This window comes from Hyperoodon ampullatus (assembly GCF_949752795.1).
Source record: "Hyperoodon ampullatus genome assembly, chromosome: 2".
In the NCBI taxonomy this organism is placed as follows: Eukaryota; Metazoa; Chordata; class Mammalia; order Artiodactyla; family Ziphiidae; genus Hyperoodon; species Hyperoodon ampullatus.
The window spans coordinates 155,895,333-155,909,937 of record NC_136915.1 but is presented as its reverse complement, the minus strand read 5'-3'; the positions used below and the strand labels follow the sequence as shown (position 1 = coordinate 155,909,937).

The 14,605-nt window shown below is 34.4% G+C and overlaps 1 protein-coding gene across 1 annotated transcript in view; it reads left to right on the top strand.

The window, feature by feature from the left end:
* Positions 1 to 14,605, top strand: part of HMCN1 (hemicentin 1) — a gene marked incomplete at its 3' end in the record, with an annotated part of 531,222 nt that overhangs the window by 285,354 nt on the left and 231,263 nt on the right. The window contains exons 25-30 of the mRNA XM_079726768.1: positions 838 to 933; positions 3,701 to 3,895; positions 4,871 to 5,001; positions 5,167 to 5,314; positions 7,263 to 7,389; positions 9,768 to 9,922. Of these exons, the coding sequence (XP_079582894.1) occupies positions 838 to 933; positions 3,701 to 3,895; positions 4,871 to 5,001; positions 5,167 to 5,314; positions 7,263 to 7,389; positions 9,768 to 9,922 (852 nt within the window). The remainder of the gene's footprint in view (positions 1 to 837; positions 934 to 3,700; positions 3,896 to 4,870; positions 5,002 to 5,166; positions 5,315 to 7,262; positions 7,390 to 9,767; positions 9,923 to 14,605) is intronic.

Below are 14,605 nucleotides of genomic sequence, written 5' to 3'. Positions count from 1 at the left end.
CCAGAAAGAAATGAAACTATACATTACAAAACTGTTTACCTTTGAAAATGGAGTTGCCCTGGATGATGCAGACAGTGGAAACAATCCTAGATAAGTGCCCCACCCACTATTTTTGGTTTGGAAGAAATTGTGGGCAGAGTGGGTTGGAGTAGGATTTACCTCATAGTGGTAATTTGCACTCAATGTTAATCCCTAGAAGTCGAGGTCCACTGTTCCCTGTAATGATGTAGGCCTTATTTTGAGGGTTTAAATATTAATCCTTGGGGACTTCCATGGTGGTCCAGTGGTTAGGGCTCCAAGCTTACACTGCAGAGGGGCATGGGTTCAATCTCTGGTCAGGGAACTAAGAACCTACAGGCCACGTGTCACGGCCAGAAAAAAAAAAAGGTGAATCTTTATTCCTTCAAGCAACAAGTGTTTATCAGGTTCCTGACAGGCGTCTGTCATGATCTGGGCAGTGAGGAGGAAATAGTGACAAAGGTAAAACACCTGCTCTCGTGAGTGGTTCTATAAGTAGGCAGAAAGCAAGCAAGCAAATAAACAAGAAATACAGATCGTGAGACATGCTGTGTAGAAAATTAAAATAAGGTGATGCTCCCAGCAGTTGGCTACTTTAGCTTGAATTGTCATGTAGGACTTCTCTGAGGAGATAATATTTATAGTGAAATCTTGTTGACTGGCAGGAACCAGCCATGTCCAATCAGGAGGAAAAGCACTCCTGTCAGAGAGAATACCATTGCAAAGGTAGGAATAGAGAAGCAGGTGTCATACTTAGCCTCAGAAGAGTTCGATATTGCCCAAGGAAAGCCTGTGATAATGCATTTATTTTTCTAACAGAACCACCTACGCTGGAAGATCTAGAGCCTCCATATAACACTCCATTCCAAGAAAGAGTGGCCAATCAACGCATTGCATTTCCATGTCCTGCAAAAGGTGTGTAATACTCGGACACATGGGCATTAGCATAATGTTGTATGCTTCCAGAATTCTATATTGAACCCCAAACATCATAAAATTCTACTTGTCAGTCCTCGTTATAACATTTGGGCATAATGGAAACGAATCCCTCTTTCAAATAACAACTAGGTTGAATAGGTATTTTTCCCTCCCAGGTGTTTTATTTCCTTCACTGGAAATACCTTCTGTTTTTTCAAACTTGCCTTATCTAGCATGTTTTCCAGGTCGTTCATGCTTCTTCCTGTTACTCCTTAGTTCATTCTATTTTTGACAAGAATTCTCTTTAAAATGTGACAGATAGGGCTATTCAAACTTTACATATTTATCTCAGTCAGGGGTATAAATTAGGGCAATCCCCTTGTTTGTTCTAGATACTTCTTTTCTAAAAACCTCTTTCTAGATTTATCCTCTACTGGTGATTCTGGAGCCAGGTTGTAACTTGGTTCTCTGATGCTTGTCCAAACTCCTTCTCTCCCTGAATTTCTGGGTTTTCTATCACACCATGTTTCCTAGCAGGAGATTGTTATTCTCTCTCCTCTAGAGGATGTGAAAAAGACACTGTCACTATCACCTTACTCTGGATGCCCAATAGATGGTTAAGAACATCCTGTCTTTCGCATATGCGTTCATCTGCAATGACTCAAATGAGTCTTTAGCAGTTCTGGCAAAGACCAAGCAGTATTCTTTCCGTGACCTCCTGGAGGGCTCCATGCCACTGGTAGCATTAGTACTCCCACATGTAACTCTTAACTCTCCTGTCCCTGGAGACAGTGGCAGTTGAAGGTCCTTAAGGCTGTCTCTGTTACTGTAGCAAGATTTTGCATGTCTTAACAGCCTTAAAAGAAAGATAACTTTAACAAGATTTTCAGATATCTAAAGAATTGTCAGTAACTATTCCCAGAGCCAGTGGGGAGGGAGGCAAGGCCTGGAGAAGGATCCTTGAGAAGGGTTTAAGTTCAGCTGAGTTCTGTGGGTGCTTACTACTGATGGAGCCCTGCCAGTGGCACTATTGCTCAGTACTCTCCACTGAATCCCTGACTCCCAAGCTGGCTTGGACTTCCCTTTTCCATTTTGAAATACCACCTCTTCCTAGTACTCTATTTTCACCTGGGATAGAATTCTTGAGTTCATTTAAAATAGCTAGATGCCTTTTTATTTTATTTGCCATGAATTTCATCTTGACCATGGTTGTTCTACCATTTAGAAGTAAAATAGAACACAGTTTCTTTCTTTTGCTTGTTCATTTACTTTTTCATTTATTAACTTAACAAATATTAATTGAGAAGTTTGAGAACCACATAAAAGAATGAGTAGGATGTAAGGAAATGATTATAACCCCCTTTTTTCTTTTTTTTTTGTGTGGTACGTGGGCCTCTCACTGTTGTGGCCTCTCCCGTTGCAGAGCACAGGCTTCTGGGTGCGCAGGCCTAGCGGCCATGGCTCACAGGCCCAGCCGCCCCATGGCATGTGGGATCTTCCCGGACCAGAGCACGAACCCGTGTCCCCTGCATCGGCAGGTGGACTCTCAACCACTGCACCACCAGGGAAGCCCTATAACCCCCTTTTTTCCTTGACAACATGAACAACTGCAATCCATCAGTTTTATCTTCTCTTCCTCATCAGTCAGCATCTTACTATGAGGATGATGAAATAGGCCAATATTTTTGTGTTATTTTTTCCCAAAAGTATAGTCATTTTATTAGTTCATAGTCATTCATAGTCAATCACAGTCATTTTTATAATTCCTTAACTCAATTTGAGTTTAACCTAAATGACACATTCTATGTATTCCTGCCATTCTTTTGTACTTAGATATATGACCATTCTTTAATATTTTTATTATGCTTTAATATAAGATTATTAGCCATGTCATACAATTATATTAATTTTATTGAATGTGCTTTTTTAATTTTTATAGGGATTAAGTAAAATGTGAAAGTACTTAGAATAGTGCCTGGCACATTGTTTGCTAAATAAATACATTCTTATTATAGAGTTTACTGTTTGTCTATTTCAAGTACGTCCTTTTGGCTCCATTATGCATTTTAAGATGGTTCTTATCACTTTCATTCATGAGTTATGTAACTTCCATTCACTCTCTTGGTCACAAATAAATTGAGGAAAGCAATTCTGCTCACTGCTTTCTCAGCTTTCTTTTCAGTATAAAAAGTCAAGAATTAATCTATTGCCCTCTGTTTAACAGAATGGGATCCCCAGAAGATGTGTGGATAGTAGACGTTCCTCATCTCTGCTCTATCAGGCCTGTTTAAAATGTGACTTATGAAGCATCATTTCTGTACATCATTTATGTACTCTGAGCAATCTTCATGTATATTCCTCTGATAGTATCTTATTTTTGCTCTTCCTTTATTTTCATCCAAAAACTCTCCCCATTTCTAGTCCATTTAATTAATACAGCTTTTTTCCCCCACTAGCACCATGAACTCACTCAAGAAAATGTTTTGCTTTGCTTACTATCATCTGAATGTCTTGATAAAAACAACTTTAATCAAATTCTACACCACAGACCATACATCTTTTAAGACTGATCAGGAATTAGAGGCATTAAATACCATAATCTCGTCAAAATCCCATGCCAGGAGCAATATCTTCAAAGAAGCATAGAACCTAAGGGTACATGTTATAATCATAACAAATTTTATTTCTCCTCAAGATATTTGATATTTAATAGTGACTTCTAATTTTGTTGTAAAATATCACAAAGCTTTAATTTCTTATTTAGGTACCCCCAAACCAACCATCAAATGGTTGTGGAACGGTAGAGAGCTGACAGCCAGAGATCCTGGTATTTCTATATTAGAAGATGGCACATTGTTGGTTATTGCTTCTGTTACGCCATATGACAATGGGGAGTACATTTGTGTGGCAGTCAATGAAGCGGGAACCACAGAAAAAAAATATAACCTCAAAGTCCATGGTAAATACAGATAGAAATGCTAAAATCGTATAACTGAATATGTGACATTTTCAGATTCTTTTATATATGTTATTCTTTCAGTCTAGTGTTATTTAATATTTATGTGAAAAGACGTGTTATCAACCAGAAAAGTAGTGGTCTAACTGCATTTATTGATTTATTTTTTAGCACTGAAAGTTCAAATGGTAGAAAAAGATACATAGTCAAAAGTCCCCTGGACGTGAGCTAAGCCATCTACTTATCCTCCCTATGGGCAAGGAAAGTTGTTAGGTATATGTGTGTATGTATGTATCTTCCCAGAGATATTTTTATGCAAAAATGAAGAAATATGAATATATATTTCATCCTCTTTTTTTTACATACAAAATGCATTTATAATAGACCATTATATACATTACTCCACACCTTGCCTATTTCATTAAACACTCTATCCTGGAGATCTAACTCTTATTTATGCCTACCTAGCATCCCACCATACCATGATTTACTTAACCTTCTTCTAGTAATGATGAGCATTTGGTTTGGTACCATTTGTTTACTATTCTAAGTAATGATTCAATGAAATCATGTATATATGGCACTTTGCATGCATCAAAGGATATGTGCATTTTGAAATGTGATGGATATTGGCTTCCAGAAACAGTGGGCAATATTCATTCTCATCAGCAAAGTAGTCTCACGTAACTTGAGACTCTAGCAGTTTGCATTTTGAGTGGTATGTGAAATAAATAGGATCTCCCTTTAATTTATCCTTAATTCAAAACTCTAAAATAATAATTAAAGTAAAAATTCAATGAGCTACTTATAAATATAGTGGTCAAGACTCTTCATTTCATAATAAAAGCTGTCTTAAGTATGACCAGCCTTTCTAGCTATCAGGTATCTCAGAATTTGCTTTCTAAAGTCCTTTGTAAAGAAACTTTGTATATAATATTTATTTAAAACTATCTAACTACAACTTCTCACTTTTTGCAGTTCCTCCAGTAATTAAAGATAAAGAACAAGTAACAAATGTGTCCGTGTTGGTCAACCAGCTGACCAGTCTCATTTGTGAAGTTGAAGGTACTCCATCTCCCATCATTATATGGTATAAAGATGATGTCCAGGTAAATGGAGACATCCAAATATGCATAGGTCCTTGCCTCTCCCTCTGAAGTAAATCATTCAAATGTGACTTTCTTATTAATAATAGTATAAAAATTTTACTTCAAATTTTAATTATGCATTTTTATTAGGATTGGAAATAACACTGACCCTTTTGGCCTTAAAAGGTGACTGAAAGCAGCACTATTCAGATTGTGAGCAATGGGAAGATATTAAAGCTCTTCAAAGCCACTCCAGAGGATGCAGGAAGATATTCCTGCAAAGCAATTAATACTGCAGGCACTTCTCAAAAGTATTTCAACATCGATGTGCTAGGTAAGGAAAACATTCTTTTAAAAAACTGCAATTCAGATGTATTTCTTATATAGGACAGCATTAACTGTATTAAAGAGTAAAGAGATGAAAAATAAATTGATAGGAGAAATATTCATTTTATTATTATTTTTGTCTTTAATATTGGTTAATCAGAACCATGTGATATAGAAAGTTTATAGGTATTTGTTATTATCATATAGCGATGTCTATGGGTACTTGGTACTGTCTTGTACAGAAAATACTAAATTACTGCTCTTGTTAGTTTCTCTAATGATGTGGTCAGGAAATTCTTTGGGAAGTAACTATAGAGGATGATGCACAGTAAAATTCATTCATGTTGCCAACATCTCCTAAAGCTGCTAGGTTGTACATGAACTGAGGAAGGTAGTAAATTCACCCTCCCCTGCATTCTAATTAATTCCTATAACTAAACAATCTCAGCCCTGATTCTAATTAAATGGGGAGAATGCTGAGAATGGGTAGCAGCTATAATAAATTGGGATTTAAAACATTTAAAATGTTTTAATCATAATCATAAAATTTTTATAAGTTTAGTTTGTGAAATTATATTTGCTGATTAAAGTTTACTTTGTGATAAAATGCCTTCCTTCCTTTTCAATGTTTTGCTCATCGAAAGGGCATATGATTTGTAAGTCTGGAGTGGAAGTGAGGTCTGGTAATGATGCTGCATTAGAGTTACCGTTCGTAAACTGCTAAAACATAAAGTTCTGTCTCTCATAAGTCTTCTCAAAGCCTGAAGTACTTTGAATTTCCTCTGCTAAAATTACCATTATTGTATTTAAGTATAGGTTATAGAAACAAAGTGATCTTTTCTATCATTAGTCTCATTGGCATTATTTCTCTTGGCACTCATTTACTCTCAGAACTTTGACTGCTATCTGTGCACTGATGACTCCCACATTTTTATCTCCAGCTCAGACTTCTTCCCTGAGCTCTCAGGTGATATATCTGATCTCCTCTACAATATCTTGGCTTGAATATCTCAGTGGCATAGAAAACAGAGAGGTCTCAGTAAATGTCTGTTCTGGTCACCTTCAGTGACCCCCATCATAGTGACCAGCACCTCCATCCATCCACTTGCTTCTGACACAACCTGATACTCATTCTTCCTACCTCCCTCTCCCTGACTCTGTAAATCTGTCTACATCCTGTTAAATCTGCTGCTTAATTCCATGTTAATTATAATTTATAAGCTGAATTAATGTAATAGCCTCCTAACTACTCCCCTTCATCCATTATTTGCCACTGGAATCCGATCTTCATTCAGAAGCCAGTGTGGTCTTAAAACAAATTTGATCACAGCCCTCCCTTATTGAAACCCTTTAATGGCTGATCATTGCTCTGAAGATTAAGATCAAACACCGTAGTGTGATATAAAGGGGGAGGATTCAAAGACCAGGGAAGTTTATGGGAGCTCTTTAATATGCTTTATAATTCCGAGAATAAAAACTAGTACAATCTTTTCACATTATATCTCATTTACAATTTTAGCATAGGAGCCCTTTAAAAGAGACAAGGGTAATATATTTCAAACAGCACTATGGTAGAATTTAAACATTATAAGATTGTCATTGACTGTCATTCATTATCTAAAACGTATAGCAGTAGTAAATTTCATTATATGAGCCTCACTGCTCATTTATATTCTAAACTCCTTTTGTACCTTGATTTAATACTCCTCAAAATGAGTTCTTTACTACTGTAATTCTTCCAAGTAATTGTCTTGCTATCAAATCTTTCATGAACGTGTTCCTATGTTTAAATTTGACATTTGGGTCTGCAGATGTGATATGAAAGGGATTATTGTATGATATTTTACTTTTAACATTAAGATTTTGTTGAAATATTATAGAAATCATTATCTTCTCTCACTCCCCATTCTTTTTGCTAAGTCATAGATTTTCATGATAAAATGTCTTTGTTCAAGTCCCACCCACCATAATAGGTACCAGCTCCCCAAGTGAAGTCTCAGTTGTCCTCAACCAGGATACCACCCTTGAATGCCAAGTTAAAGGCACTCCCATTCCCATTATTCACTGGTTCAAAGATGGCAAGTGAGTACCTCTTCTGTATTTGTTACAAGGATCCAATTGTTTGGAAATAGATGTGGATTTTCCCCGTCTTAATTATCTTACCACATAGAGTATTATTAAATGAACATGAAGGAAAAACAATATTATTCAAAAATGGTCTCAAATTTATGAATTGTAAGACTTTATAAATGCTGGGAATTTATTTTAGAGACACAGAGGAACTCACATTTATTATACACTAAATATACACTAAGGGCTAAGAATGAAAAATGAAAAATGCAAGATCCAAGTACAGAGATAATTTGTCTTTTCATGGAATTGTTTGAATTATTAAAAAGGAAAACTTGCTTATGACAGCAAAATGAATGCTTAAGCTAGTTTAATATATGGTCAAAAAGGAACAACCACAAAAGAGCAATTCGATATTTCTCTTAGCCCTTGTGTATTATTATAATTTCTGAAAGCAGCTGTCTAAGACCTAAATAGCAAAGAGTAAAGGTTTTCAGTGTATAAAATAAAGGATTGTGTAAAAACTTTTTATATGTCAATAAGAAAGACAAACAACATAGAAAAATGTGTGGAAGGTATAAACAGGCAATTAAAAAGTTATATAGTTAAGCAATAAATATATTAAAAGATGCTTACCTTCAATAATTTGGAGAAGGTAAGCAAAATAATATGATTTTGTTTTTCATACATTAGTTTGGCAAGAAAAAGTAGAGGTTTGAAAAATATCAAGTGTTGGCTTAGAGTATGGGAAATCAGGATATAGGACTCTGATGGGACAATGTAAATTAGTACTCTGAAAGGCAATTTGTTGATATCTATTAAAATTTAAATGCTCATATGCTATAATGTAGCAATTACACTTCTGGTGTCTAGGACAGGGAAGCCAGTCATCTGTTCTGCAGGAAGGCTTGACTCCCTGAATACTCCCTGAAACCCTGTGAAAGCAGAAAAGTGAAAACTGTTTAAAGCTTGACATTGGGAGAGAGGATAGATGACGTATGGCATTGTCTTATTATGAAAGACTGGACAGCAATTAAAAAGAGTAAGATCAGGCTATATGTACCAAAACTATCTCCATAGCTATTGTCAAGTGAAAAGTATAACAATAATACAATACCATTTATGTATAACAACTTTAGATTCCTCTAGCAATACATTTATGGGTGAAAAATGTTTAGAAAAACGTGGAAGAACACAAACTAAACTGACAATCGTAAGACGTCTAGAGAAAAGACTCACATTAGGGGTAATAAAACAAGGAGACCTTTTCTTATTATAATGTTTTTTTGTTTGTTTCAATTTTTGTGTTACTTCATAATTAACAATCAGTGAAAGTTTTAAAGTTACTTCAATTTGAGTAGCATTATCAAGTATTCCACTTCTTTAAACAGTTAAAATGCATTAAAGTAAGGTACTTTATTCTCTTAGCTTTAGAGAACTTAAAAGAGTCATACCAAGGAATAGTATGAGATGCTACCACAGAAAATTAAATGTGTTTCCATTTAACCTTGTAGTCTGATTGTTGGCTTATTAATATAGCAGTGCATCTATTTATCATGGGGCTAGTTCACTGCAGCTTTTAAAAAACTGGCTATGGGTCTTCCTGAAAGAAGATCAATGGATTTTAAAGGCATGACTCTTAGGATATCATAGACTTTAATTACCATGATGTTTTAAGTATTAAATAAAGCTGCTGCCAAACATAAAGTAAGCATTTTATAGTAGTTAATAAATGACTCCGTATAGTAGAAGAAGACTTCTTGACAAATATATATGAGCTGCCTTTGGGGTAAATATCTTTCAGTATTTATAATTATAAAAGCATTCGTATTTATTACAATATCTACTTTTTAGGAAAATTGGCATGATCATTGTCTTTAGTAAGTAATAACCATTCATTCTATTGTAAATATTTTTCCAGGTGTTATAATACTAGTTTACAAATAATATTGCTTAGCTTGAAGCTCCTGTACACTTAGTTTTTCTTTTCTGAATGATGGTAGAAATTTTGGCTTTGTAAACCAAAAAAAAAGGGGGGGAGATGAATGAAAGAAATAAAGTTTTGTATTAATATTATTCAACAATTTAAGTTTGAAATGAAGTTCAATTTAATAATTTAATATTATTCATTCAATTTATGTTTAAGTGAAGTTTTGTCTCAAAGTGATAATTATCTACTTTCATTAGTAAAGTGGTTTAATAATTCTGTTCTTCTGAACAGAAGTACTTAATCATATCATTGTATTTTTTTTAGATTCATACTAAAAAAATCAACTTTGATTCATATTTTTAAATTCATATGATTTAATGATTTTCATTGTGATTAATAAAAGAGAAAACATTTAGGATAACAAAAATGGGCCCATGGAATAAAATTTTACTTTTTCTAGGCCTTTATTTTTGGGAGACTCTAATATTGAACTTCTAGACAAAGGACAAATTTTACATTTAAAGAATGCACGAAGAAGTGACAAGGGACGCTACCAGTGTACTGTGTCTAATGCAGCTGGCAAACAAGCCAAGGATATAAAACTGACTATCTATAGTAAGTGTGACGTTCTTATGCTTTTTACTGTTATTATCAGTTTTCATTATACATTGAAAATCAGGGTTTGCTCTACTGTTAACTGCTGTTTGATTCAATACTAAGTAATTTGGAATGCTATTTACTTTAAAAGAAAAAGCCTATTTTCATGTGTTTTAAGCTAGAACATTGCATCCAATTTTAATGTATTTTATCATTAAGTATGGATTTCTTCAAGGGGTCTAGTGATTTTCATATGACCTCACTTAAGAGGTCAAGTATTCCTTGATTTGTTAGTGTAACATAAATCAAATGTCTGTATCCCTAAAGGGGTTTTTAAAAAGCTCTAAAAAGAGCAGAGATGCATGAAATAGAATGAAGATGATGGTATGAGAACAACTCAATTATTCTATTTTCATTGCATCTTGGCCTTTATTCAGACCACATGGTAATATTTTAAATGTTTTAGGCTGTGCTGCTATTTTCTCTCAGTTAAGTCCCCATCAGAGGTATGTAGCCCTCATTTCACTAAAATTCTCAATATCCCCTGAGGAAGGTGACTGCCAAAGTCATTTATTTTTTATGCCAGAAGCCATAGGAAGGCACTTGAACATCATGTTGCAGGCACAAAGAATTGCATGATAGAAAGGAATAGGGCTCATTAGGCCAGTCATGCTTATTATGGCTCTACTTCCTGCACTATCTTCTGCTTTGTATAGCGTTTGACACTCAAGGAAAGTTTAGATACCTCAGGAATGTCACTTCCTTGTAGGATCTTCCCAAACCAAACCAATCACGTCATCACTCTCTATTACATTGTCCTAGTTTTCTTTAAAGCATGGATCACTGTCTGATAGTTTAATTGCTTACTTATGGGTTTATTTACTTATTTGCTATTTCTCTCAAAGGAAGCTAAACTTTATAAAAGCAGGGCCTTGTTTTGCATGTTCTCTACTTTAATGTCTGATGCACAGTAGCTCTCAAGAAATACTTGCTCAGTGAATGAATTGTCTAGTGATACACTGTTCAGTATGGTAGGCACCAGCCACACGTGACTGTTGAGCATTGGAAATGTGGCTACTCCAAATTGAGACAAGCTGTAAGTATAAAATACACACCAGATATCAAAGACTTAATATGAAAATATAATGTAAGATACCTAAGTAATAATTTTACATTGATTACATCTGAAATGATATTTTAGATATATTGGACTAAGTAAAATGTATTATTTCCCTACTTTTTAATGTGGCTACTAAAAATTTTTAAATTATATATGTGATCTTAATTATAATTCTGTTGGACAGTGATGGTTTGAGTCACGGATGTAGAAAACAAACTTATGGTTACCAGAGGTTAGGTGGGGAAGTGGCAGGGGGATAAATTGGGAGACCGGGACTGACACATACACGCTACTATGTATAAAATAGATAACTAATAAGACCCCGCTGTATAGCACAGGGAACTCTACTCAGTACTCTGTATTGGCCTATATGGAAGAAGAATCTAAAAAAAAAAAACCAGAAAGAGAGGATATATGTATATGTATAACAGATTCACTTTGCTGTACACCTGAAACTAACACAACATTGTAAATCAACTATACCCCAATAAAAATTTAAAAAAAAAAAAAAGGAACTTGGGCTTCCGAGGTAAGTGGACTTGGGTTCAGACCCAACTTCTGCCACTTACTAACTTTGCAACTTTGGACAAATTGCCTGACCCCTCTGAGCTTCGGTCTCATCTATAAAATGGGGATAATAACAGTACCTACTTAATAATATTATTGTGAGGATCAATTGCTAGATACTTTATATTGCCCAGCTTACAGTAAAAGTTCAACGAATATTATTCATTTATTATTATCTACTTAGTGATTGTATTGTCTTGCAACTTGAAATATATGTAGAATCTGGCTTGATTTCTATATAACTTCACTGAATTGCAAATTTCCCTTTTTTAATGTTAGTTGTCTTTATATAAAGTTCAAATAGCATTCTTGAATCAAAGAACTTTTATTTAATGCAGGCTTTTAAATCATTTCTCTCTACAAATAGAAGCCTGTGGAAGAAATCAGTCGTGAACAGACATGTCCTCCAAAAAACAGTAATGTTACTGAAAGATTAGCTGTCCAGGCATCCAAGTTAAACAAAAGTGTTATTGCTACCATTGGCCTCCTACCAGAACCAACCTTTTAAACAATAGGTGCAATATTTCCCCTAAGCTGTTGAATAGTTTTCTCTACATTGTTGTATTGTTGCCAAAGAATGTGATGAATACATTTTGGTGATTCAGTAAGACTCCTATTTCTATAGGAGTTGAGTTCTTTCATTTCAGATTTTCTTGTTCATTTGGTATGATGCCCTAAGGCACCGAGAAGAGAGGGCTTTGTAATGATTAAACCTTCTTAGATTGTCTGAGATGAAAGGCACTGTAACACTGTGAAGTTTTAAGTATTCAGTAATTCAGGAAATAATGCCACTTCCTCTCTAGCAAGCTTGTCTGCACCTCTGAGTGGGTAATCTTAAGCTTATTTTATTTCACTTGAGAAAATGCTTTTATTCCTAAGAATAAATGAAACAGATGCCATACTTGGGCTAACTGTGAGAAATATTTATCTAGATTTCAGGTTGAGAATGTGGTTCATACTGCAGTTGATTCATTCATTTTCTTTACATACTAACATGAGGAAAAAGCAAGTGGGTCCGATGCATCTGAAAGGCAGAAATGCACATTTTGCCTGAATTAGGGAAGAAATGGAGACAAAATATGATGGAAAATAAAAAAGATGGAGGGGAAATGGGGGGTGGGGAACGAATGTGAAAATAAAGGAACTAAAAGAGCTTTTAATAACCTATGGGGAGACTGCAGATTCATAACTAGTAGTTCCGAGGCAAAGATTTTTAACCTGCAGTCTGTGCATAAGTTTCAGAGGTCTGAGAGTTTCCCCAAATGGTGTAAAAGTCTTTGAGTGTATATACGTGGTACATTTTAATGTGCAGTGGGTTCATAACATTTACCTGTAACACCCTTCCTCAAACAGAAGTACAGGTCTCATAAAAGTATATATGAATTAAATTGAAACAGGAAGAAATATTTATCTGGCAGATTTAAACAGTAGATGGTTTATTGTTCTGCTTTCAGCTGGAAATGTTCTTTGAGTAATTTTTTTCTCAATTTCATAACTACAAACTTATAAAATGAACTCTTTTCAATACAAGTGATATTCCTTTGCAAAGCATTCATGGAGGGCAAGGGGTTGTTTGAACCTATGTTCTTGACTTCATTTTTTAAATTAAATTTAATTTGTTTATTTTTATTAGTTTTTATTGGAGTATGGTTGTTTTACAATGTTGTGTTAGCCTCCACTGCACAACAAAATGAATCAGTCATACACATACAGATATCCCCTCCCTTCTGGACTTCCCTCCCATTTAGGTTACCACAGTGCATTAGGTAGAGTTACCATCTGTTCTTGACTTCATTAATGTATCATCCAACTAATTAGGCTAGCCAGTTTATTTAGACAATTTCAGCCAAAAATTTGATGTATGTTTCTAGATTCCATGAATAGGCTCAAATCAAAATTAAAATTTAAAGTCTGAGTAAAATGTTCTTTCTTAAGATTTCAAAATGGTGGCTTGAATTGATATTAATTAATTATCTATAGCAGGACTTGGCAAACCTTTTTTATAAAGGGCAAGTTGGTAAATATTTTAGGCTTTGCAGACTGTGAGGCAAAATCAAGGACATTATGTAGGTACTTACATAACAAAATAGAAAGAAATGTCTACCAATTGTTTATTCATGATATTCTATTTTTCTGGTAATTTTAAAAATTGTAAAATTTGTTGTAATACAAGTCTACTAATGAGAATGGATTTCTTTTGGAGGGATAACATTTTACTTAATTGGAGTTCAAAGTTAATGATTCCTGTCACCAAAATTAAATGCAGATGTTCATCTGTTAATACTGGTCTGTAATGAGATTTTATGTATTTCATTTTTGAAAATGTCTTTTCATGCAGATACTGTAGATACTGTCAAATACTAATATCATTTCACAAACATAAGATTTTAATTGATCATATTCATTACTTGAAAGGCATTTGCAGAATTCTGTTATATTCTCTTGATATTTGACTTTTGGCCTGCCATTCTACTCCCAATTAATCAATTCCAATTGAAGGTTAGATGGAAGGCCCTCATTTTCAGAGATAAAAGAACTTAAAATGTGGAAATTTCATTTGCATTTGCATCAAAGTTTGACAAACATTGTTGAAACTGAAAGTTGAGGTCAGAAAATATATTCACTGCAAATTTGTAGGGGAATTGAGATCTGAGTTTTGTTTGACAGCATGGAAAATGTGTAGAGGAGCTTGACATTACTTGTGATTCAAACAACAGAATGACTACTAACAGTATAGATTTTGCATTCAAGTGCTGGTTTTATCTGGTAAGTTTAGGTTGAATTTATTAAGAAACATTGTCAAGTTTATGGCAAAACTAAATTCCAGAATCATTCAGTACTCAATAATAGTGTTTGAGGACAATTCTCATTCAGAAAAAATTCAGTCTCAGTCCTAAGCTCCAAAAATTAAAATGTAACTTCACCACCATTAAGACATTAAGCTGCTATAAGGTAGAACAAGTCATTATATTCACCTTCTACTTCTGACAAAAATTCATGGAACTGATGATATT